Source organism: Pyrus communis, chromosome 12, assembly GCF_041283825.1.
Source record: "Pyrus communis isolate YQ-2024b chromosome 12, ASM4128382v1, whole genome shotgun sequence".
NCBI lineage: Eukaryota > Viridiplantae > Streptophyta > Magnoliopsida > Rosales > Rosaceae > Pyrus > Pyrus communis.
This window is the reverse complement of record NC_142576.1, coordinates 24,509,586-24,536,911: the sequence shown is the minus strand read 5'-3', so window position 1 is coordinate 24,536,911 and position 27,326 is coordinate 24,509,586. Positions and strand designations below refer to the sequence as shown.

The window sequence follows — 27,326 nt, the reverse complement described above, 5'->3', positions numbered from 1 at the left end:
GACTACCACTCGCCGAGTTGGACGACATTCAAGTGTAAAAGAGAAGAATACACACATGTGCTTATCTAGTTCGTAATGTTATTTTGTTAAATTGCAACATTACATAGGTAGATTGTATTATGCGATTGATAAGTACAAACTAGATAGAATTCTTGTATTAAATGGATAACCGTTACATAATTGTTTGTGGGAACACTTACTGAAGGATTCTTTTATTTAATACATATGTTGCAAGTACCAAAACACAAAGTAGAAGGGGAAAAACATCACATTATATATTAGGGCAATCACACTTCAGAATAAAAATATTTTTAAACGAGCCACTTTTAATGCAATTGCTAGTGCTACCTTATCTTTGATGTCATCGAAGAATTGAAAATAGGCATACCTCCACGATGTCTTTAAGATCAACGTGCCGCAAACGCCCCAAAAGCCTACGATAAACCCAAGTACCACGCTGACATAGAGCCACAACTTATCCTTTCCATCTTCATTCTCATCATTTGCATCCTTAGCAGTAAAAGTGTTATCTTCAGGGCACTTAGTTGAGAGAGGAACGCCGCATAGCCATTGATTGCCCACATAAATGGACGAAAAATTGAGCGTTTGAAGCTGGTTTCCAGTAGGAATTCTTCCAGACAAGTTGTTGTAAGACAAGTCCAGGTGGGACAAAGAGGTTAAAGATGACAAGCTTTGAGGAATTTGTCCCGAAAGGTGGTTGTGTGAGAGATCAAGAGTTTCAAGCCAACGCAAGTTTCCGACCTTGGAAGGGATCTTTCCAATTAATTGATTCATGGACAAATTCAAGGTGCCCAACATAATGAGGCTGCTTATTTCTTCAGGGATTTCACCTTTTAAATTATTTGATGAAAGATCAATGCTCTTTACAAGATATAGAGTTGTGTTGTACACAAGTTCTTCCCCTTTTAGTATCAGTGTGGCTTGCTCATACCCTTCATAATACTTAACATAAGAGTATCTACCATAAGTATCATTGACCAGAGATTTTAAATTATCCAAACACATGGGAATAGTACCTGAAAGGCTGTTGTGACTAAGGTCGAGGATGTGAAGGCCTTGAAGATTGCACAGTTGCTGGGAAATACATCCACTAAAATAGTTGGACCGTAATCGTAGCCTAAACAACTCAGATACGTTTGACCCTCCTATCCATGGAGGTATTTTCCCAGATAACTTGTTGTCTCCAAGATCAATACTCCTCAAACTTGAACAATTTTGCAAGGCATCAGGAATTTCACCGTCAAAATTGTTGTCGTTGAGCTTTAAAATTTCCAGGGAACGTAGTACCCCCAATGAAGTGGGAATCTTACCAGACAGATTGTTTTGACCAACATCTAAAAACATCATAATGCTCTCCATATTCCATGCATGAAGGAGTTCTCCCGAAAACTGATTGCTCCTTAGAGACAGGTGCATTAACTTCTGCATCTTACAAATAGAGGGAGGAATAGTGCCATTCAAATGATTCTCATCAAGTAACAATTCTTCCAACTTGGGCATCATTTGGTCAATATTTGAGGGGATTGGCCCAGAAAATAAATTACCTTCTAGATAAAGGGAATCGACATTAGGGAAACACCAAAGTGGTAGAAGGCCCTCCAACTGATTATGACTCAAATCAATATACGTTAAATTTGGAAATTTCAAATGGGATGGAAATTTTCCACGAAAGTGGTTGTAAGACAAGCATAGATAGGTGAGTTGGGCAGATATCTTCAGCAACCATTCCTCAGGTATGGAATCCAAGATTCCATTACCCATAAGGATAACAACAGACAGTTCAGTTTGAGTTTGAAGCCATACCCAAAAGCCAAGTTTTATCTGACAATTTATGATCCATATTCTGTGGAGCTTGAAAGGAGGAACCCTGTCATAAGCCCCGTCGAGAATGAGGGACATGGGTCGGTTTCTATTTCCTACTTCAAAATCTTCTAATCTGATAAGATTTATGAAATGGGCTTCCGTTAGAATGCCTTCCCATGAATTATCAAACAGAAGTAGGGAAACTAGCTCACAGAGCTGTCCAATACTTTCTGGAATTGAGCCGTTCATCTTATTAGAACTGAGGTCTAGTGTTTTCAAGGACGACAAGTTTCCGATGGAATCTGGAATTGAGCCCCACAAATTGTTTCCTCCAAGGTTGAGATTCTGCAAACTTTTAAACATTCCTAAAAAGACCGGCAATTGGCTTTCAAGCTGGCAATAAGACAAATCTAGTGACTCTAATGTATTACTTGGACAATTTGAGAGACTCCTACAGAACTCTTCAATCCCCCCATCAAATTTGTTCCTTGAAAGACTCAAGACTTTTAGCTTGCACAAATTTCCAATAACTTTAGGAATTTGACCTTTTAAGCCTGTTTCAGATAAATAAAGATTTTCCAGAGATTTGAAGTTTGAAAATTCACTCGGAAAAGAATCCCCGAAATCATTCCCGGATAGATCAAGTGTTACAAGGTTGGTAAGATTAAAAAACCAACCGGGAAATGAAGAACTTTTAATGCCATTAGACGACATATCAAGGACCAACAGTGATGTGAAGTTAATCCTCTGTAGTGAAAGTGGAAGGAAGTTAATGCTCTGCAGTGAGAGTGGAATGCTTTCAATTTGGCACAAAGATAAATGTAACTCTAACAATGAAGGAAGCATGTTAATATCATATGCCCAACTGACTCCTGTGCTGCTAAGATCAACGCCATTGAGATTAATGTATTTCAGGGAAGAGAGGTGAGAAAGCCAATTCAAATTTTTGGAAGATAAGTCATACACATTCAGATCAATCCACCCCCCGAGATCAAGAAAATTTAGGCTTGACAAGTTACCAAGAGAAGAGGGAATCTCTCCCCTAAATGGCACATCAGAGAGATTGAGATATTGCAAACTTTTAAGCTCCCCGAAAAACTTAGGAATTTGATTTCTATCAAACCAATTCTGGCTCAAGTCCAGGTAATTTAAATGTTTCAAGCTCAACAGAGAAGCATTTATCTTACCTCCCAAAGAAGCATTTCTCCACTCTTCATCCTCGTCAGAAAAGTCATATGGATTCCGGAGGTCCATCTTCACGACCTGACCAGTGCTGTTGTTGCATGAAATACCTTCCCATTGGCAGCAATCATGACCCACCCAAGACGAAAGCCTACCAGAATGATCAACAAGATGTTGTTTAAAGACGAGAAGCGCTTGTCTTTCTTCCTCAATGCATGAATTTGTCTTCACACTGCTTGAAATTTCATCACCAGCCAAACAGAAACAGAGTTTAGTAGTACTCTGCATGCAGGAAGAGACCAAAAGCAAAAGAAGCAAATAGTGAGCAATACTGAGGTGACAATGGCTATCCATTATTACACACAATTTTTTTTTGCTTTGTTGGTGAGATGTTTAGCTACTAAAATTAGTACGATATCCAATTTATAGGAAAAGATTATCGATGTAGGTAGGAGAGCTGAAAACGAAAGTCGTCGGATGGAGAAAAGAAAAAAGGGTAACTGAAATGAGTGGTGGGCGTTCACAACCCCTTTTACAAGTTTGCAGGTCCCTTGTCGACACAGTTAGTACTTGATTGTGATGGGTTGTTGAATTAAGGGTCTTCATGTTCCCTTTTTCCCACTATTTGCATCTATACCAAGAATTGTTCCTTAAATCCACTTCAGTTCCCAAACAAAAACACTTTCTTTATATTTTTCTTATGTCCTTCCATGTAGTCTTGCAATAGAATAAACTTGTCACTAAAACTTTCATTAAAAAGTGGGTGAAAAATTAGACGACATTGTGGACATAATAGCACTCATTACTTTTTGGTGTTAGGTGAAGAATCCACGAAAGGGTAGAAAATGTAATCATTCCGTATATAGTGTGCAGTACTGAAGAAAAAATGAACAAAATACACTCCATTTGTCCCAAAATCCCTCATAAAACTTTACATTATTACATAAACATCATTGGATACATGGAAAAATCAGAAGGAAAATGCAAGGCCACATGCTTTTAGTTACAAACCTGTTTAAACTTAAAGGGTCTTTTCCTGCCTAAATCAGCCAAATGTTTTTACCAAACACTAATTAATGAAACAAACCAACTTAGAAATTACACCAAAAGCCAATCACCACCACCCATATATGTAAACATTGAAAAACGTCACCTTATACACATCATCACACAAACCTAATCAGATCATCAGTTACCCACATAGGCTACAACTTCTTCACTGTAACAAATCCATGTTCTTGCTCTCAGCTTCTTCATCCTCGTCTTCTCACTTTCAATTACACTTTCACTGTAACAAAACAATCTCAAAACGTTGAATTATATAAACACTTTCTACACTTTTACTAAATAAAATGAGAGATAACCAGCATCGGTTGAGAGTTTGGACAGGTTGAACTCCTAACCGGCGGTAAGCCCAAATTTTGTAGGATTGGTAATTTGTCAAAGCAGGCTCAACCATGCTCACTCTAACTCCGGACTGGCCAGACTGGTTCGGGTTCCACCCATCCATGAAATTGCAACCCTAGCTATGCCAAGTAAACAATTGTTTAACAAACTAACCTCCATTAGCTTTGTGATAAGCTGCACTTTTTCTCTGTTCTTTTCATTGAAAAACTCAAGTGCATCTCGGTACTCCTTTTCCTGTGACAGGTTAAAAACCCAAAATTCATCACAAATACGCACGAATTGAGCCATAATTGCATATGCATAGCAGTAAGCTTTAACATCAGAATAGGGTAAAACCTCAGTTGCGTTACCTTCTTCTGGCAGGTATGTCCTAGTGGCTTTAACTCTTTGTTAATCGCATCGATCTTCTTACGAACTTGTGAAACATCCTTCCTCATCTGATCTGAGAGCCCTTCAAGCTCTTGGAAGTTACATAATTTACGACAAAAAGAAAATTAATCATCTACTAATTGCTCGCAACCGATTCAACGACTATATTTCTGGTTTAACCAGCAGAAGATGAAACAAATGGGACACAGATACTTTCAACAAGGCATCCTTGGACTTATATTCTTGTCGCAAACATAAACAAGTGACCAAATAAAACCTGACCATATGACAAATTTGAGGGTTTTGAGAAAGAAGAAGAATCTGTTTTTGGCCATATCAAAAAGTTTAAAATTTGTTGTTGAAATTCCATATTTTGTTGTGCACAGAACCCCAGATTTACAAAAATTCTGGAAATTAGTTTTTAAAAAAAAAAGGAATTACTTCCATCAGAGTTCATGGCCTTTGTAAAATACATAACCCAAAAATTCAAAAACAAAAATCCAAAAAAAAAAAAAAAAAAACAGTTGAAAAAAAACCCAATTTATCTTCATTTCATGTTAAATTGATCTTAGTTATGCTCAACACAAACAGATCTACTCTACGATCGTTGTAGAGTAGACATTAGGTGGACAACTCTTTGACTATGCCATTAGACACATTACAAAAGCTTACTTTCCATGTGCTTTGCATGTAACTCACAAATTCCCAACTACATGTGTCATTTGTTTGTCCTCGGCTTTCATTGCGTATTCACTACACTAACCAAATCCAAAAAAAACAAAAATGTGACACTCTCTCTATGGCTTTCTTACTACACAAAAATATCCCTAATTAAAGCATGCCACACATCATCACATAGCTATTATATGAAGTATATTTCTCATTGGCAAGTAATATACTCTCCTTAGCCCAAGAGGATATGAAATTGTTTGAGTACACTGTTCTAACCATTTGGATCAATAAGCTCAAGTTTGCATGGTACAAAACCCTAAATACTCAGACATATGATATCCAATCTTCCACTTTACAAATCACATATGGGTAAAATCATAGCTCTAAAGAAATCGGAAGAAGTAAAAGTCATAAATTTGGATCCATTTTCTTCTTATTTTCTTTGCTTTGTTGGTGAGATGTTTATCGATGTAGGCCGGAGAGCGGACAACGAAAGTCGTCTGATGGAGAAAAGAAAAAAGGGCAACTGAAATGAGTGGCGGTTGTTCACAACCCCATTTACAAGTTTGCAAGTCCCTTGTCAACACAACTGGTACCTGGTTGTGATGGGTTGTGGAAATCCATACGCAGCAAAGACTTTGAATTAAGGGTCATCTTGTTCCATCACAATTCACAACTTATCAACTTACTTACGAAAACCGATTTGGATATGTTCTTATATTTCACACCACACATGCTGGTAGACTGGTAGTCACTACTTGGATATTTACAAGTTTGCAAGCCTTGTAGGAGCAGATATTATGAATGCATGAATGAGATGGCTAGCTACCTGTGGAAGTCTTTGCACACCGATTAGTCTTTGGTGGAAAATCCTTATGTCTAGCCGTGGAAATCCATAAATCATAATTGATGAAAGGGATTGGAAGAGACAAGAGAGTGGCAATTGGCAATGCAGGTGAGGATGATTTAATATTTGCGGTATTCTTTGTTTATTTTAAATACTTGCAATATTCTAAACTAATTCATCTATTAATTTGTTCACTAATTCACGTGCATTTACGAAATTGCAAGAAGGATAGACAGAGACTGAAGCCTAATCTATAACTCTGTTTGCACTTTTTAGGGTTCTTACCCTTTAGCCCGACTGGAGGAGGGGACATGATTTGTTATATTTTCTCACTATTTGTGTATATACCAAGAATCGTTACTTAAATCCTAAGAATGGCATAATATGTTTGCTCAATCAAAGGGAAGCAGCACTTAAATCTTGGGTCCTTCACTTGGTTTTGAGTTGGGTTGTGAGGACGGTGGTGCGACGGAGAGACACAGAGAGGCAGTGTCGCTTACGTCACTTCAATTCCCAAACAAAAACACTTATGTCCTTCTATGTAATTTTGCAATAGAATAAACTTGTTACCAAAATTTTCGTTAAAAAGTGGGTGAAAAAATTAGACAATAAAATGGACATAATAGCACTCCTTATTTGATTTGGTTTCTTTTTCGGTGTTAGGTGAAGCTGTATTTTTTGTAGAGCAACGGCTAACTTAGCGTGCTCAATCTGCTTGAATTATGATTAAAGTGGTGACAAAAATTGAAAAAGTGATGTCAATTCCCCCTCCTCAGATGCTTCAACCTACACTTGTATTTCGGGGAAGAGGTCATTGCTTTGACTAAACCTAACCGTTGGGTTATTTGCAAGAAGCTTCCTTTTGGGGTTTTATACTACAGCTATATAGAGCATGCACTAATATTTGAATGGCTAAAAATGTTTAATTTAGTTATCCGATACATCGATAAAGTGTAGAATTTTCGATAATTGCATTGTGTTTTAATTAGTGGCGAAGCTAGGAATTTTAAATAATAGGGTCATAATATAAACTGAAAAAGCTTCGTTGAGCTATTTCATCGAGTACCTTGTAGGCACTTGCCAATTCCTGTCAACATATGCCGAAAGTTTATGCCAACATATGTCGACAACTACTATTGTTTGTAGCTTGTAGAGGGTGGGTGCATGATACTATGGAGCAATATTGAAGGTGCCAAGGCTTTTTAGCTAAGGTATTTCACCAAGCGCATGGTGCGCACAACAGATCGCACAAGAAAAGAGAAAATGAAGACAAATGTGATAGAACAAGTAGAAGAAGAATGTTGTAATTTAGTTTGCCTTAACTGTTTATAAGGATCATATATAAAACACAAACAAATTTACATGAAGTTTTTAAAGTTATTGGGGTCAAGGGTAACTAATGACCCCATGCTGACTTCGCCACTGGTTTTAATGATTACACGAGATTTAGTGAAATGGTTTTCTTCTAACCCTGTTTTTCCACTCAAGGTGCATTTTTATGAGTATTACCGTCACATGAATGATTGTCTATGAATGTGATCAGATTTGTTTACTACTTAAATCTCAAAACTTAAACTAATTCAATCGCAATTAATATAAGTGGTAAATGGTAATGGTCATGACCATTGAAGGATAGCGAGCAAAATGCACTCTTCCATGCAACTAGTAACATAATAGAAAGCAAACCAAATACTCTTCATCAAGAAAAATGGTTGAAACAAACTAGAACATATCCAAATAGTATGTATAACATATACTATGTAAGCGTTGTCGGTATTGACTATGGTACGCACTAGAGGGAGAGAGATATGAAAAGGTTTTGCTAATTGTAAGATATATATTGCTGTTAAGTTTTTTTTTTTTTTTTGCCACTGAAGTACTACAATCTGGTTATATTGCTCTTCATTTGTAAGTCAGAAGTTTTAAGTTCGAATCTCGTGAATGACAAATTTGATACTAAATTAGGTTGCACATTGTTTGGTTTAACCAAACACCACCATCCTCTTAATGTAAAATATATCGTTGTACTTAAAAAAATAAATTACTTTTCCTTTTTATATATAGTGATTATCATGGTATATCCGTGTACTAGTCTGACTAAAATTAGTTTCACTCCAGAATTGTGATTCCTTCTTACACAAGTAATCATACTATTCCTAGGATTACAATGATCATCTTTATGAAATATAATCCTAATTAACACCACTTTGGTTTCTTGCTGATTTAACATATGCCATGTAAACCCTAGTGTGAGAATATATTTAGGTTTCCTTGCTCTTATGGATTTAGGTTTGCATCTTTCAATGAGGATTTGCTTTATTTCCCTTTTTGAATTTAGTCTTGTTTCTTGTTTTCCTTTAAATTCCAAATTCCCTATGTTTTTTTATTTTTATTTTTTTTTAACAAGTGATATTATCTACACTAAGGGGAGGGGGTGGGTTTAGCCTCACAATGGGCTAGTAATAATGTGGTTCAAACTCACCTTGGACGAGAATTGAACCTAAGACCTCTCACTTACAAGTAAAGAGGAATATCACTAGACTGTAGTACTAAGTGGCCTAAATTCCCTATGTTGAAAAACCGATTTATTGGAAAACAAAATGAGTGGCGGATGTTCACAACCCCTTTTACAAGTTTGCAAGTCCTGTGTCGACACAGCTGGTACCTGGTTGTGACAGGTTGTAGAAATCCACATGTAGCGGAGACTTTGAATTAAGGGTCTTCATGTTCCATCACAATTCACAACTTATCATCTTATTTACTGTTCTTTTCTTATGGTAAATTACGAAAATGGATTTAGCTGTGTCGGGTTAAACAGTTTGCAAGTCCATCGCCTACACCACACTGGTATACTGGTAGTCACTATTTGGATATGACTGTTGTGTTGTTATTTACAAATTTTCTAAATTGCAAAATTGTTGTTAACAGTCTAAAATATTCATTGTTACACTCGTTGCTGTTTGTTTTTTTTTTTTTTTTGTTCCACTAATAAGGAATACACGAGATTTCCTATGGACTTTTCCAAATTTTAATGAAGCCGTGTAGGTGCAGATATAGCGAATGCATGAATGAGATGGCTAGCCGTGGAACTCTTGGCACACCAATTAGTCTTTGGTGGAAAATCCTTATAGCTAGCCGTGGAAATTCATATAGCATACTCGATGAGAGGGATTGGAAGAGACAAGAGAGAGGCGATTGGCAATCCAAGTGAGGATGACTTACTATTTGCGGAAATAAGTATTTGTGACGGAAATATGCCTTTTTTGACGGCATTTGACCCTCGTTAAAGACACTTTGTTTTGTAACGATAGAAGGGGGGAGAATCCTACTCCCATCCATTGACATGCCCTTGGAGCACTTGGAAAACTGGTAATTTCATCAATCTCAGGCTCCACATCAATCTCAACCTTATTTATCAACACCCCAACCCCCCCCCCCCCCCCAAAAAAAAAAAAAAAAAAAACTTTTCTTTACCTTTTATTCGACAGTATATTGTATAAACCGTCACCACTCTCCAACACATTAAGCTAATTTTGTAGTAGTGTGAGTAATCCACTATAACTTGCAAAAAGAAGAAGGTGGTTTTACTATTACTCGAACCGATGCCTTTGAAGATAAAATCTCACAAGCCATGTCCATAATTTAACACGTACATTAACATAATCTCATTTAGTGTAGGATGTAATGAAATTTCTTTGCGAGGTTACAAGTTTTAGGTAAAAACCTAACTTTTGTTAACCTAATCATTAATATTTTTGTTAATTGATGACGTGACAGCATCGTCGACTAAAGTCATGCCACTTTATTAATTAACAAAGCATTTGACGAAACAAATCAATGGAAGTACAAAACTGCCAAAAAAATTTAAATTTGTATGAAAAATGATCAAATTTTTAAAAATTTTAAAATAATAAAAGGATAATTACTCATTTATTTATTTACCGTGAAGGCGAGCTTCGAATCATTTATTTAACCTATAAATGAGAAAATTCACATTTAGATATCTTAGAATTGTAGATGCGAGCAACAACTACACTCTTGGTGAATTAGCGGACAACTACTCCCTTTCCTTTGACAAACTAACCTCCATTAGCTTTGTGATAAGCTGAACTTTTTCTCTGTTCTTTTCATTGAAAAACTCAGTGCATCTCTGTACTCCTTTTCCTGTGACAAGTTACAAACCCAAAATTCATCACGAACACGCACGAATTGATCCATAATTGCACATGCATAACAGTAAACATTAATATCAGAATGTGGTAAAACCCCAGTTATGTTACCTTCTTCTGGCAGGTATGTCCTTATGGCTTTAACTCTTTGTTAATGGCATCGATCTTCTTACAAACTTGTGAAACATCCTTCCTCATCGGATCTAAGAGCCCTTCAAGCTCCTGGAAGTTCCATAATTTCCGACAAAAACGAAATTAATATCCACTAATTGCTCGCAACCGATTCAACGGCTATATTTCTGGTTTAACCAGCAGTAGATGAAGCACATGGGACATAGATATTTTCAACAAGGCATCCTTGGATTTGTATTCTCGTCGCAAACATAAACAAGTGACCAAATAAAACCAGACCATATGACAAATTTGAGGGTTCCATATTTTGTTGTGTACAGAACCCCAGATTTACAAAAATTCTGGAAATTAGTTATAAAAAAAAAGAAAAAGGAATTACTTCCATCAGAGTTCATGGCCTATGTAAATACATAAACCAAAAATTCAAAAACAAAAATAAAATAAAAAATTAAGTTGAAAAAAAACCCAATTTATCTTCATTTCATGTAAATTGATCAAATTGATCATAGTTTTACTCAACACAAACAAATCTACTCTACGATCGTTGTAGAGTAGACATTAGGTGGACAACTCTTTGACTATGTCATTAGAAACATTACAAAAGCTTACTTTCCATAAACTTTGCATGTAACTCACAAATTCCCAACTACATGTGTCATTTGTGTGTCCTTGGCTTTCATTGCGTAATCACTACATTAACCAAATCCAAAAAAACAAAAACGTGACTCTCTCTCCCCCCCCCCTCTCTCTCTCTCTCTATGGCTTTCTTACTCTACAAAAATATCCCAAATTAAAGCATGTCACACATCATCACATTGCTATTATATGAAGTTTATTTCTCATTGGCAAGTAGTATACTCTCCTTAGCCCAAGAGGATATGAAATTGGTTGAGCACACTGTTTTAGCCATTTGGATCAATAAGCTCAAGTTTGCATGGTACAAAACCCTAAATACTCAGACATATGAAACCCAATCTTCCACTTTAAAAATCACATATGGGTAAAATAACGGCTCTGAAGAGATCGGAAGAAGTAAAAGGCTTTAGAACACAAATATACCTGAGGTGCCAAAATATGGAGTTGAGGAAGCGTTTTCTTCATATTTTTAGGGAAGAAGAATGCATTTGGACCCATTTTCTAACCCTGCGGTTCCACACCAATAGTTAGATGATTAGTTAATTGACTGTAGAAGTCGGCAATATGGTTAGTAAGTTTGTTAGTATTTGGTTAGAGTTGTTAGACTTTCTCTTATAAAAACGTAGCTGTGTAATCTTTCTTTTTAGTTAATACAAGTCTCATATTCCTCTCTCTAAACTCTCTCTCTCTCCAAGCTCTCGGTGTGAAAATAAAAAGCAAAAGCCAAACTAGAGTGGTGTCTTGGCACTAGTAGGGAATACAAGAGATTTTCTATGGATTTATCCGAATTTTAATAAAGCCGTGTAGGAGCAGATAGTATGAATGCATGAATGAGATGGCTAGCTACCTGTGGAAGTCTTGGCACACCAATTAGTCTTTGGTGGAAAATCCATATGGCTAGCCGTGGAAATTCATAAATTATAATTGATGAAAGGGATTGGAAGAGACAAGAGATAGGCAATTGGCAATTTAAGTGAGGATGATTTACAATTTGTGGTATTTTTTTTTTTGTAGATACTAAATGATATTCTAAACTAATTCATTTTTAAATTTGTTCATTGATTCATGTGCATTTATGAAATTGCAAGAGAGATAGACAGAGACAAAAACCCTAATTCCTAAGTCTGTTCGCACCTTTTAGGATTCTTACCATTTGTCCCAATTGGAGGAAGGGATGTGATTTGTTCCATTGTTACCCCTATTTGCGCCTATATCAGCTTAAATCCAAAGAATGGCACAATATCTTTGCTCAATCGAAAGGAAGCGGCTCTTAAATCTCAGGTCTTTTGCTTGGTTTTGAGAGAGGCGGGGCTGCCTGCATCACTTGAGTTCCCAAATAAAGAAATAAACATTTTTTTATATGTTCTGTGCCTTTGCCAACGCTTCTACAAACATTTTGCCTTGTGCACCCCAACCACCACTCCTTATTATTGGCATCACCACCATACGCTTACAATTGTTGTTGTCATCACCATCACCACCATTGGTCTCGCTACCATCGCCACTGCTAATGCATGCCATCGCCTTCACCACCACCGCCACCGCAAAAAAAAAAAAAGGGTAACTGAAATGAGTGGCGGATGTTCACAACCTCTTTTACAAGTTTGCAAGTCCTTTGTCGACTCAGCTGGTTATGATGGGTTGTAGAAATCCATATGCAGCAGAGACTTTGAATTAAGAGCCTTTTGTTCCATCACAATTCACAACTTATCATCTTATTTACTGTTCTTTTTCTTGTGGTAATTACGAAAAAGGATTTAGATACGTTCTTATATTTGCAAGCATCGGCTACACCACACATGCTGGTAGACTGGTAGTCACTACTTGGATATTTACAAGTTTGCAAGCCGTGCAGGAACCGATATTATGAATGCATGTAGGAACAGATTATAGATTAGGCCGGAGAGCTAAAAACAAAAGTCGTCTGATGGAGAAAAGAAAAAAAAGGTAACTGAAATGAGTGGCTAATGTTCACAACCCCTTCTATAAGTTTGCAAGTTCTTTGTCGACACAACTGGTACATAGTTGTGATGGGTTGTAGAAATCCATATGCAGCAGAGACTTTGAATTAAGGGTCATCGTGTTCCATCACAATTCACAACTTATCATCTTATTTATTGTTCTTTTCTTGTGGTAAATTACAAAAATAGATTTAGATATGTTCTATATTTTGTTCGAATGAAAATGAATATGGTTGTTGAGGCGTTATTTACAAATTTTTCTAGATAGCAGAATTGTTATTAACAGTCTAAAATAGTCGTTATTACACTCGTCGCTTTCTTATTTATTTTTCACTAATAGGAAATACAAGAGATTTCTATGGACTTTTCCAAATTTTGATGAAGCCGTGTTGGAGGAGATATAGTCATTGCGTGAATGAGATGGCTAGCAGTGGAAATTCATAAATCATAATTAATGAAAGGGATTGGAAGAGACAAAAGAGAGGCAATTGGCAGTGCAAGTGAGAACGATTTACTATTTGGGGTATTTTTTTGTAAATACTAGCAATTTTTTAAATTAAATCATCTATAAATTTGTTCACGAATTCACATGTATTCACGAAATTGCAAGAGAGGTAGACAGAAATCCTAATTCCTAACTCTGTTTGCACCATTTAGGGTTCTTACCGTTTGACTCAACTGGAGGAAGGGACGTGATTTGTTCCGTTTTTCCCACTATTTGCGCCAATATCAGAAATGTTTCTTAAATCCAAAGAATGGCGCAATATCTTTGCTCAATCGAAAGGAAGCAGCACTTAAGTCTCGGGTCTTTCGCTTGGTTTTGAGAGAGGCGGGGCTGGGCTGCCTACGTCACTTTAGTTCCCAAACAAAAAAACATTTTTTATATTTTGCTTATGTCCTTCTATGTAATTTTGCAATAGGGTAAACTTGTTACGAAAACTTTCATTGAAAAATGGGTGGAAAAATAAGACAATATTATTGACGTAGGCCCCCGTTTGGTATTGCATTTTTAGAGTACAAATTTCTTCATTAAGTAGTAAAAAAAGTGTTTGGTAAAAATAAAATTTTATGCTTAAAGCAATGGTCTATAGACAGTAATTTTTATAAAAAACGGTGCTAAGCCTTTAGTACATATTTTTATCTTGTAATACCCTCATTAATTTTTCAAATGACATTATTTTCCTTCTACATATATTTATGTCTTATCCCTTTGAGAACAAAGTAACTGCCACCACCTATCACTACAATCACTAGCCTTACATTATCATTGCCATTACCACCACCATCATAGCCACCATAATCCTCACCACTATTGTCGCCGCCACCACTAGCATTAGAATTGCCATCACCACCACCATCGTTGTTGTCACTGTCGCTATAATCATCACTACCGCCACAACCACAACTGCCAGCACTGTTGCCAATAATTCTGCAAACATTTTAACTTGTGCACCCCAACCACCACACCTCATTATTGGCAACACCACCATACCCTTTCAATTATTGTTGCCATCATCATCACCACCATTGGTCCCATTGCCACCGCCACTACTAATGTCATCACCTTCACCACCACCGTCAAGGCAAAAAAAGGTAACTAAAATGAATGGCGGGTGTTCACAATCTCTTTTACAAGTTTGCAAGTCCTTTGTCGATACAGCCGGTACCAAGTTGTGATCGGTTGTAGAAATCCATATGCAACGGAGACTTTGTACAAAGGGTCTTCATGTTCCATCCCAATCCAAAACTTATCATCTTATTTATTGTTCTTTTCTTATGGTAAATTAAGAAAACGGATTTAGCTATGTTTTATATTAGTAGCGATATTTTAAACTAATTCATCTGTAAATTTGTCCATTGATTCACATGCATTCACGAAATTGCAAGAGAGATAGACAGAGACAAAAGCCCTAATAAATTAAACTTTCTTTATATTTTACTTATGTCCTTCTATGTAATTTTGCAATAAATTAAACTTGTCACTAAAACTTCCGTTAAAAAGTGGGTAAAAAAATTAGGCAATATAGCAGACATAATAGCACTCCTTATTTTTTGGTTTCTATTTTGGTGTAAGGTGAAGCATGTATTTTGTGTATAGCAATGGCTAACTTAGCGTGCTCAATATGCTTGAATTATGATTAAAGTGGTGACAAAAGTTGAAAAAGTGATGTTATTTCCCCTCCTCAGATGCTTCAACCTATGCTTGTATTTCAGGGAAGAGGTCAATGCTTGACTAAACCTAACCCTTGGGTTATTTGCAAGAAGCTTCCTTTTGGGTTTTATACATTATCTCTGTACAGGATGCACCAATGTTTAAATAGCTAAATATGTTTAAGCCCAATTATTAGATACATTGATGCAATATAATTTTTTTGGCAATTCCATTGGGTTTTAAAGATCGTAAGAGATTAAGTGAAATCATTGTCTTCTAACCCCAACTTTTCCACTCAAAGTGCATTTTTATGAGCATTACTACCACATGAATTGTTGTCGATGAATGTGATTAGATTTGTCTAGTACTTCAATCTCAAAACCTAAACTAAACCAATCATAATTAATATAGTGGTAATGCTCACAACCACTAAGGATCGTGAGCAAAATGCATTCTTCCATGCAACTAGTAACATAGAAGAAAGCAAACCAAATGCTCTTCAACAAGAAAAATTAATAAAATATACTAGAACATATCCACATAGTATATAACAGGCTCACATGTTATATTATAAGTGCACGATCTAATTTATACTTTAGAATAAAACATTAATAATCAATCCACGCACTGTATGAGAGAATCAATATATCACGTGTCTGTGTTCTAGTATATTGCAATATCCTTTCTTCTTTCTTTGAAAGACCAAAACAAGTGAAGCCCCAACAAAATATGTGTTTGTCTTCAGTCAGTGGCGAAGTCAAGAATTGTCAGGGGAAGGAGCACAATTTAAAAGGGTAAAGGTCCAAAAAAAAATGCAGACAACCAAATGCTAAACATCAAGCTAATTATTCTAACAATGTGTTTACAAATCCGTAATCGGGTAGCACTGCAATTAGTACATCTCAAACATAAACACAAACACAAATAATGACAACCCCGACCAAAGAACAATACTATGAAAAACAACAAAAGCAGAGAGAGACAACATAAGACTAAATTCATTAGACTGAAAATGTACATGGAGATTGAAAGAATAGAGGGAATGCATGTAAAATCAGAAAGTGAATTCTTATGAAATGCTAAATTGCAAACCAACAACCATTGACATGCCCTTGGAACACTTGGAAAGCGGGAAATTTCATCAATCTCAAAAGCCGCTAAATTGTCAGCTCCACATTCAACCCATTTTCTCTTCCCTTCATCCAATCCGTACACTTGCAACCACCTAATCAACTTAGAAATTACAACAAATGACAATCACCACCCATATATGTATACATTGAAAAAACTCACCTTAAATACATCATCACACAAACCTAATCAGATCGTCAGTTACCCACATAGGCTGCTATTTCTTCACTTTAAAGATTCTATGCTCTTGCTCAGCTCCTCCAGCTTCTTCATCGTCGTCTTCTTGTTGTACTTTTATGCACAATCGGAAGCTAATTTTAACAAAGTACCAATATCAACATCATAGGTGAAAACTAAAACAAACAATCTCAAACTAACACGAGATTTACGTGGTTCGGCGTAAAGCCTACATCCATGAGCGAAGCACGGTGAGGAATTTCACTAAACAAACAGAGATTACAAAAGAGTGTTTAAACTCTCACAACCCAAATCCCACAAATTACAAACCTTAAACCAAACGAGTAGAGAACCCAAACAAACTGAGAAGATTCTCCCAAATTGCTCTCTAACTCACAAATTGACTCTCACCAAATTGCCACACGAATGAGCCAGGCATTTGCCATGCACTCATGATTCTAAATGGTGATCCCCACCCAAAACCCAATTAGAGATAACTCTCTAAACTAATGGTGAGGCACACAAAATACACTAACCCTAAGGTCCTATTTATAGTGCATAGGACTTAGGTTACAATAAGAATCTTAATAGGAAATAAATACAAATCCTAATCAAATAGGTAATTAACAAAATCTCTCCACCAAGGAAACCAACTAAGAAGTCAAAATCCAAACCCAAATAGGTAACACAAACCTAATTCTTTGCATAATTTTGAGCCGTAAAACCCAACACTTCTGACTCACTCACCAGCTGCATCAAATGTAGCATGACAACAAAACAATCTCAAAACGTTGAATTATATAAACACTTTGTTTTTACTGAATCGAAATATAATAACTAGCATCGGTTGAGAGTTTGGACAGGTTGAACTCCTAACCAGAGGTAAGCCCAAATTTTGTAGGGTTGGTAATTTGTCAAAGCAGGCTCAACCATGCTCACTCTAACTCCGAATTGGCCAGACTGGTTCGGGTTCAACCCATCCATGAAATTGCAACCCTAGCTATGCCAAGTAAAAAATTGTTTAACAAAATAACCTCCATTAGCTTTGTGATAAGCTGCACTTTTTCTCTGTTCTTTTCATTTAAAAACTCAAGTGCAACTCTGTACTCCTTTTTCTGTGACAAGTTACAAACCCAAAATTCATTACGAACACGCACGAATTGATCCATAATTGCATACGCATAGCAGTAAACAATAACATCAAAATGTGGCAAAAATCCAGTTGTGTTACCTTCTTCTGGCAGGTATGTCCTAGTGGCTTTAACTCTTTGTTAATCGCATCGATCTTCTTACGAACTTGTGAAACATCCTTCCTCATCAGATCTGAGAGCCCTTCAAGCTCCTGGAAGTTCCATAATTTCCGACAAAAAAGAAACTAATCATGTACTAATTGCTCGCAACCGATTCAAAGGCTATATAATTCTGGTTTAACCAGCAATCGATGAAGCACATGGGACACAGATATTTTCAACAAGGCATCCTTGGACTTATATTCTTGTCGCAAACATAAACAAGTGACCAAATAAAACCTGACCATATGAAAAATTTGAGGGTTCCATATTTTGTTGTGTACAGAACCCCAGATTTACAAAAATTCTGGAAATTAGTAAAAAAAAAAATGGAATTACTTCCATCAGAGTTCATGGCCTTTGTAAATACATAAACCAAAAATTCAAAAACAAAAATAAAAAATAAAAAAAAAAAAAATTGAAAAAAAACCCAATTTATCTTCATTTCATGTAAATTGATCAAATTGATCATAGTTTTGCTCAACACAAATAGATCTACTCTACGATCGTTGTAGAGTAGACATTAGGTGGACAACTCTTTGACTATGTCATTAGACACATTACAAAAACTTACTTTCCATGAGCTTTGCATGTAACTCACAAATTCCCAACTACATGTGTCATCTGTGTGTCCTCGGCTTTCATTGCGTAATCACTACATTAACCAAATCCAAAAAAACAAAAACGTGACTCTCTCTATCTCTCTCTCTCTCTCTATGGCTTTCTTACGACACAAAAATATCCTAATTAAAGCATGCCACACATCATCACATTGCTATTAAATGAAGTATATTTCTCATTGGCAAGTAATATACTCTCCTTAGCCCAAGAGGATATGAAATTGGTTGAGTATACTGTTCTAGCCATTTGGATCAATAAGCTCAAGAGTGCACAGTACAAAACCCTAAATACTCAGACATATGAAATCCAATCTTCCACTTTACAAATCACAATTGGGTAAAATAATGGCTCTGAAGAAATCGGAAGAAGTAAAAGGCTTTAGAACACAAATATACCTGAGGTGCCAAAATATGGAGTTGAGGAAGCGTTTTCTTCTTATTTTGAGGGAAGAAGAATGCATTTGGACCCATTTCCTAACCCTGCGGTTCCACACCAATAGTTAGATGATTAGTTAATTGACTGTACAAGTCAGCAATATAGTTAGTAAGTTTGTTAGTATTTGGTTAGAGTTGTTAGGCTTTCTCTTATAAAAACATAGCTGTGTAATCTTTCTTTTTAGTTAATACAAGTCTCATATTCCTCTCTCTAAACTCTCTCTCTCCCTCCAAGCTCTCTGTGTTCATCTTTCTTTTGATTTTCTCTTCAATTCTCAAACATTTCAAGGTAGTTAACACCTATAACCCATAAATAATTTTAGTGTCGTTCAAAATCACAAATACCTAGATAAATTAAAAAACTGCAGAGATTAGTCAAAAACACGTGAAGCAGCACCATATTGGCTGTACTAAATATAACAGTACCCCAAATTTATGGTGGTATCAAATTTATGTATATAAATTTACGTATATTTTTTAATGACACTAAAGATTAATTATGAACTTATGGTACTATCAAATTTATGTATATAGCATACCTATATTAGTATGATTCTAACTTACATCTGCTTCTTATCAAAAATTTTATAACATAAATTTCAATATGTGTGCTTACAACGCAAAAATTTTCGTGTCGTTTCGTAAATTACAAATAATTCACTAATACTTCATACATGGAGCGGCGAACCACTTTAGTTGGGTTCTCTTGGCACAGATTTGAGTTAGAAAGTCAGGAGAATTCTAAAATCAGCATCAGACACTTTAGAACAATTTGACAAAATAGGGTGTGGATGTGTTCTAATATTCCTTTCAACAATCAACAAAAAGTTATCCCCTACATGAAAAAATAACCAAAAAAAAAAAAAAAACAGTTGCTATTTGTACCTGACTATATCTTTTGCAGCTTCCTGCAGAATTGAATAGATAAAGAGTGATTTACGATCAGCATCACATCAAACTGGCAACATTTGTAATATAATTCCAAAGTTAGCTGAAGGGCAAAATGTTTAACCCCAATTATTCGATGTAATCCGATACATCGACACAGTACAGAAAATTCGACAATTGCATTGGGTTTTAAAGATTGCAAGAGATTCAGTGAAATAGTTGTCTTCTAACCCTAGCTTTTCCACTCAAAGTGCATTTTAATGAGCACTACCACCACATGAATTGTTATCAATGAATATGATCAGATTTGTTTACTACTTATATCTCAAAACCTAAACTGAACCTGACTAAAAGTTGATAAAAGGCTGGAATTTCGGGTCTTCTTTCACTTCCGGCTGCTTCTCTTTCTTAGTCTCTTTTGCAGCTTCCTGCAGAATTGAATAGATAAAGAGTGATTTACGATCAGCATCACATGAAACTGGCAACGTTTGTAAAATAATTCCAAAGTTAGTTGATGGAAGTCATGAAACAAGAGGAGCAAGAGTACCTTTTTTGTCTCCTTTGGAGACCGACTGGCATTTGATCCGAAAACAAGTTTTCCCCAAGCCTGACAACTGGTAGCTTGTGAACTAGATCTTGTAGAAGGTTGTGCATTTCCATTGGTGACTGCAGGTTTCTTGTCTTTGGATCCTGAGGAAGAAGCCGGTGCTGGCTTATATTTCAAAGGCTTCCCATCCAAGCGTTTTCCAGATCCAGTAAAAGGGTTAAATTTATGTTCACCATCAGCAGGATCCTCTTCAACTGCAAGAAAATCAGAAACTGATACAATTCCTTTCTGTTTTCATTTTGGACAATGGAACACTATTATGTTGAAATACATAATAATATTCAAAATTAACAGGACTACAAACTACGTAATTTCTGTGCCTTGAAGTATGCCTCTAGAAGTAAGTGCATCAATTAAAATGTATAATGCCTACGTCTATATACACAAAACATTGAATTCCATTACCTTGTTGTTATTGACCTCTTTCTCAGTCGGAATCGCCAGAGCTTCGGAACCATAGTCCAGAACTGTGGAGGAAGAGACAGTCGACCAGGACCACTTCGCCTTCACGCACCTAAGGCCGGAGGTGAAGCGGAGGGTCAAAATTATAATATATCATATTGACGGATTCTCAGACACATTTCATCGAACACCTAGTGTGCCACGTTCCCATATGCTTTCTTGTAAGATTAATTGAAGAACAATACTTAGTTTTTGAACAAAATTAACTTCCAGATGAGTAATTTAACAGAAAAGAATCAACAAAAAAAACCCAGAAATCTTTAATTGAACAACAGTACTTAGTCTTTGAACAAAATTAACTTCCAGATGAGTAATTTAACAGAGAAGAAGCAAAAAGAAACCCAGAAATCTTTTTAAAAAAATAATTGTCTATAAGAACTGAATTTACACCACCATCCATTATATGACTAAATGCAGGCTACACAAATGTCACTGGAAAATCAAGGGTAGCAGCAAGCAACTTTATTCTCTAAAAGCCCTTTCCAAAAAAAGCAAAAAATAATATAATTCCAAACCAAACAAATCAAAAACAGGACACGCAAATAAAAATTTCATATATTTGTTACTAAATCCGTTTTTCTGATTTCATTTCGAATTCACTGGAACAAAAAAATACATAAATCCATAAAAAAAAAAATACCCAAATGAAAAAAAATTAATTAGAATAGAGATGAAAAAATCAACTGAGAGATTACCTGAGGAGCGGAAAGTTTCAGCAAGCGAGAATAGAGATGAAGCCCCCATCCCTCTACTAATTTCAACAAGGCATCCACAAACATAAACAAGTGACCAAATAAAACCTGACCATATGACAAGTTTGAGGGTTAAACTTTGTTGTTGAAATTTCACAACTAAATGTGTTCACTTATCCATAATACAATTTAAAAGGATGAAAAAATAACGACAAAACACAGAACACAGGCACTTTACCCCAATGCCTCATGAATACAAATGCATTCTAAATTTGAACCTGACTAAAAGTTGATAAAAGGATAGTACTTTTCTTATATGTATTTGTACCAGCCAAGGTCAACAAAAAAAATTAATGAGCAATCCAAAAAGTAGCCAAAACCGCTTCAGCCATATGCATCATGAAACACATTCTAAGCTATCTGGACAGACTATCTAGAAATATTCTCGGATATACTGTTGCAAAAATGCCTCTATAAAAAACACAAAACGTTGAATTCCGTTACCTTGCTGTTATTGACCTCTTTCTCAGTCGGAATCGCCAGAGGTTCAGAACTGTCGTCCGGAACTGTGAATGAAGACACCGTCGACCAGGTCCACGTCGCCTTCACGCACCTGGGGCCGGAGCTGAAGAGGAGAGTCAGAATTATAATATATCATATTGACAGAATCTCAGACACATTTCATCGAACACTAGTGTGCCACGTTCTCATATGCTTTCTGGTAAGATTAATTGAAGAACAATACTTAGTTTTTGAACTAAATTAACATCCAGAGGAGTAATTTAACAGAAAAGAAGCAACAATAAAAAAAAAAACCCAGAAATCTTAATTGAAGAACAAGACTTGGTCTTTGAACAAAATTAACTTCCAGATGAGTAATTTAGCAGAGAAGAAGCAAAAAGAAACCCAGAAATCTTGACAAAATTGTCTATAAGAAATGAAATTACCTTGAACGGAGCTCGCTGCAAACAACACAACCACTCATTAACACGTTCAATCCCATTTGCACAAATGAAAAAAAAAAAATTAGAAGCCTTCAACTGAGAGATTACCTGAAGAGCGGAAAGTTTCAGCAAGCGAGAATAGAGATGGAGCCCCCATCCTTGTAGCCCCTCACTTGAATCGCCCACCCACCCTCTGTGCAAACCCCCTAATCTCTCTCTGCAACAGACGCCAAAAAACCTCAAATCTTCAAAACCAATTCAATCGCCTCTAGAAGTTCGTTCCTTTTCCCAATTCAAGGGTTCAACTTCTTCTCCTTCTTCTTCCACCTCTCTCTCTCTGCAAGGAACACGAATCCCAGAAAACCCTCGACGATATCGAACCACCAATTCTTCCTCACATTTTTGTATGGTTTTGGCAGCATCGAGAAGGCGGTAGAGGTGGACTACCACTCGCCGAGTTGGACGACATTCAAGTGTAAAAGAGAAGAATACACACGTGTGCTTATCTACTTCGTAATGTTATTTTGTTAAATTGCAACATTACATAGGTAGATTGTATTATGCGATTGATAAGTACAAACTAGATAGAATTCTTGTATTAAATGGATAACCGTTACATAATTGTTTGTGGGAACACTTACTGAAGGATTCTTTTATTTAATACATATGTTGCAAGTACCAAAACATAAAGTAGAATGGGAAAAACATCACATTATATATTAGGGCAATCACACTTCAGAATAAAAACATTTTGAAACGAGCCACTTTCAATGCAATTGCTAGTGCTACCTTATCTTTGATGTCATCGAAGAATTGAAAATAGGCATACATCCACGATGTCTTTAAGATCAACGTGCCGCAAACGCCCCAAAAGCCTACGATAAAGCCAAGTACCACGCTGACATAGAGCCACAACTTATCCTTTCCATCTTCATCCTCGTCATTTGCATCCTTAGCAGTAAAAGTGTCATCTTCAGGGCACTTAGTTGAGAGAGGAACGCCACATAGCCATTGATTGCCCACATAAATGGACGAAAAATTTAGCATTTGAAGCTGGTTTCCAGTAGGAATTCTTCCAGACAAGTTGTTGTAAGACAAGTCCAGGTGGGACAAAGAGGTTAAAGATGACAAGCTTTGAGGAATTTGTCGCGAAAGGTGGTTGTGTGAGAGATCAAGAGTTTCGAGCCAATGCAAGTTTCCGACCTTAGAGGGGATCTTTCCAGTCAATTGATTCTTGGACAAATTCAAAGTGCCCAATTGAATGAGGCTGCTTATTTCTTTAGGGATTTCACCTTGTAAATTATTTGATGAAAGATCAATGCTCTTTACAAGATACAGTGTTGTGTTGTACACAAGTTCTTCTCCTTTTAGTGTCAGTGTGGCTTGCTCAAACTCATCATAACTGTGTTCATATGAATCATCATTGACTAGCGAAGTTAAGTTATCCAAACACATGGGAATAGTACCTGAAAGGCTGTTGTGACTAAGGTCGAGGATGTGAAGGCCTTGAAGATTGCACAGTTGCTGGGAAATACATCCACTAAAATAGTTGGACCGTAATCATAGCCTAGACAACTTAGATACGTTTGACCCTCCTATCCATAGAGGTATTTTCCCAGATAACTTGTTGTCACCAAGATCAATACTCCTCAACCTTGAACAATTTTGCAAGGCATCAGGAATTTCACCGCCAAAATTGTTGTCGTTGAGCTTTAAAATTTCCAAGGAACGTAGTACCCCCAATGAAGTGGGAATATTACCAGACAGATTGTTTTGACCAACATCTAAAAACACCATAATGCTCTCCATATTCCATGCATGAGGGAGTTCTCCAGAAAACTGATTGCTCCTTAAAGACAGGATTTTTAACTTCTGCATGTTACAAATAGAGGGAGGAATAGTGCCATTCATATGATTCTCTTCAAGTAACAATTCTTCCAACTTGGGCATCATTTGGTCAATATTTGAGGGGATTGGCCCAGAAAATAATTTGCCTTCTAGATAAAGGTAATGGACATTAGGGAAACACCAAAGTGGTAGTGGACCCTCCAACTGATTATGACTCAAAACAATAGACTTTAAATTTTGAAACTTCAAATGGGATGGAAAGTTTCCATGAAAGTGGTTGTGAGACAAGTCGAGATAGCTAGGTTGGGAAGATATCTTCAACAACCATTCCTCAGGTATGGAATCCAAGATTCCATTACCTTGAAGGGCAACATCAGACAGTTTAGTTTGAGTTTGAAGCCATACCCAAAAACCAGGACTTATCCGACAATTTATGATATAAATTGTGAAGAGCTTGAAAGGAGGAACCCTGTCATAAGCCCCGTCGAGAATGAGGGACGTGGGTCGGTCTATGTTTCCTACTTCAAAATCTTGTAATCTGGTAAGATTTATGAAATGGGCTTCCGTTAGAATGCCTTCCCATGAATTACCAAGCAGAAGTAGGGAAACTAGTGCACAGAGCTGTCCAATACTTTCTGGAATTGAGCCGTTCATCTTATTATAACTGAGGTCTAGTGTTTTCAAGGACGACAAGTTTCCGATGGAATCTGGAATTGAGCCCCACAAATTGTTTTCTCTAAGGTTGAGATTCTGCAAACTTTTAAACATTCCTAAAAAGACCGGCAATTGGCTTTCAATCTCGCAATAAGACAAATATAGTGACTCTAATGTATTACTTGGACAATTTGAGAGACTCCTCCAGAACTCTTCAATCCCCCCATCAAATTTGTTCCCTGAAAGACTCAAGACTTTTAGCTTGCACAAATTTCCACTGACTTTAGGAATTTGACCTTTTAAGCCTATTCCATATAAATAAAGATTTTCCAGAGATTTGAAGTTTGAAAATTCACTCGGAAAAGAATCCCCAAAATCATTCCCGGATAGATCATGTGTTACGAGGTTGGTAAGATTAAAAAACCAGCCGGGAAATGAAGAACTTTTAATGCCATTATACGACATATCAAGGACCAACAGTGATGTGAAGTTAATCCTCTGTAGTGAAAGTGGAAGGAAGTTAATGCTCTGCAGTGAGAGTGGAATCCTTTCAATTTGGCACGAAGATAAATGTAACTCTAACAATGAAGGAAGCATGTTAATATCATATGCCCAACTGACTCCTGTGCTGCTAAGATCAACGCCATTGAGATTAATGTATTTCAGGGAAGAGAGGTGAGAAAGCCAATTCAAATTTTTGGAAGATAAGAACACATCCTGGCTCCACCCGAGATCAAGAAAATTTAGGCTAGACAGGTTACCAAGAGAAGAGGGAATCTCTCCTCTAAATGACGCACAGGAGAGATTGAGATATTGCAAACTTTTAAGCTCCCCAATGAACTTAGGAATTTGAATGCTATCAAACGAATTCTGGCTCAAGTCCAGGTAATTTAAATGTTTCAAGCTCAACAGAGAAGCATTTATCTTACCTCGCAAAGAAGCATTTCTCCACCTTTCATCATAAAAATAGTCATATGGATTCCGGAGGTCCATCTTCACGACCTGACCAGTGCTGTTGTTGCATGAAATACCTTCCCATCGACAGCAATCATGACCCACCCAAGACGAAAGCCGACCAGAATCATCAACAAGATGCTGTTTAAAGATGAGAAGCGCTTGTCTTTCTTCGTCAATGCATGAATCTGTCTTCACACTGCTTGAAATTTCATCACCAGCCAAACAGAAACAGAGTTTAGTAGTACTCTGCATGCAGGAAGAGACCAAAAGCAAAAGAAGCAAATAGTGAGCAATACTGAGGTGACAATGGTTATCCATTATTACACACAATTTTTTTTTGCTTTGTTGGTGAGATGTTTAGCTACTAAAATTAGTACGATATCGAATTTATAGGAAAAGATTATCGATGTAGGCAGGAGAGCTGAAAACGAAAGTCGTCAGATGGAGAAACGAAAAAAGGGTAACTGAAATGAGTGGTGGGTGTTCACAACCCCTTTTACAAGTTTGCAGGTTCCTTGTCGACACAGCTGGTACTTGATTGTGTTGGGTTGTTGAATTAAGGGTCTTCATGTTCCATCACAATTCACAACTTATCAACTTGCTTACGAAAAACAGATTTGGATATGTTCTTATATTTTACACCACACATGCTGGTAGACTGGAATTAAGGGTCTGCATATGGAAGTCTTTGCACACCGATTAGTCTTTGGTGGAAAATCCATATGGCTAGCGGTGGAAATTCATAAATCATAATTGATGAAGGGGATTGGAAGAGAAAAGAGAGTGGCAATTGGCAATGTAAGTGAGCATGACTTAATATTTGCGGTATTTTTTTTTTTTAAATACTAGCTATATTATCAACTAATTTATCTATTAATGTGTTCACCGATTCACATGCATTTACGAAATTACAAAAGAGATGGACAGAGATAGGAGCTCTAATCCCTAACTCTATTTGCATCTTTTAGGGGGGTTCATATCGTTTGGCCCGACTAGAGGAAGGGATGTGATTTGTTCCCTTTTTCCCATTATTTGCATCTATACCAAGAATCGTTCCTTAAATCCACTTCAGTTCCCAAATAAAAATACTTTCTTTATATTTTGTTTATGTCCTTCCATGCAATCTTGCAATAGAATAAAATTGTCACTAAAACTTTCATTAAAAAGTGGGTGAAAAATTAGACAACATTGTGGACATCATAGCACTCATTACTTTTTGATGTTAGGTGAAGAATCCACGAAAGGGTAGAAAATGTAATCATTCCGTATAT

The 27,326-nt window shown here is 36.5% G+C and overlaps 4 protein-coding genes across 4 annotated transcripts in view; 1 reads left to right on the top strand and 3 right to left on the bottom strand.

The window, feature by feature from the left end:
• The window catches only part of LOC137745351 (receptor-like protein EIX2), a 48,436-nt gene extending 22,015 nt beyond the window's left edge, over positions 1–26,421 (bottom strand). Inside the window, 2 exon segments of the mRNA XM_088681858.1 lie at positions 22,157–22,370; positions 22,705–26,421. Of these exon segments, the coding sequence (XP_088537984.1) occupies positions 23,332–26,373 (3,042 nt within the window). The 5' untranslated portion in view covers positions 26,374–26,421 and the 3' untranslated portion in view covers positions 22,157–22,370; positions 22,705–23,331.
• LOC148692573 (DNA mismatch repair protein MLH1-like) overlaps positions 1–27,326 on the top strand; it is a 37,329-nt gene that overhangs the window by 3,046 nt on the left and 6,957 nt on the right. The gene's annotated exons all lie outside the window — the stretch shown is intronic.
• On the bottom strand, positions 130–2,810 carry LOC148692576 (receptor-like protein EIX2). Its single transcript, XM_088681856.1, has 2 exons — positions 1,038–2,810; positions 130–851 (listed from the first exon to the last, which is right to left on the bottom strand). The coding sequence occupies exons 1-2, from the start codon at positions 2,668–2,670 to the stop codon at positions 295–297; spliced, it is 2,190 nt and encodes a 729-aa protein (XP_088537982.1). The 5' UTR covers positions 2,671–2,810; the 3' UTR covers positions 130–294.
• Positions 16,181–20,228, bottom strand: LOC148692575 (uncharacterized). The gene is made up of 4 exons (XM_088681862.1): positions 19,889–20,228; positions 18,965–19,048; positions 17,891–18,001; positions 16,181–17,774 (listed from the first exon to the last, which is right to left on the bottom strand). Exons 2-4 carry the CDS (start codon positions 19,037–19,039, stop codon positions 17,631–17,633), a joined length of 330 nt encoding a protein of 109 aa, XP_088537988.1. The 5' UTR covers positions 19,040–19,048; positions 19,889–20,228; the 3' UTR covers positions 16,181–17,630.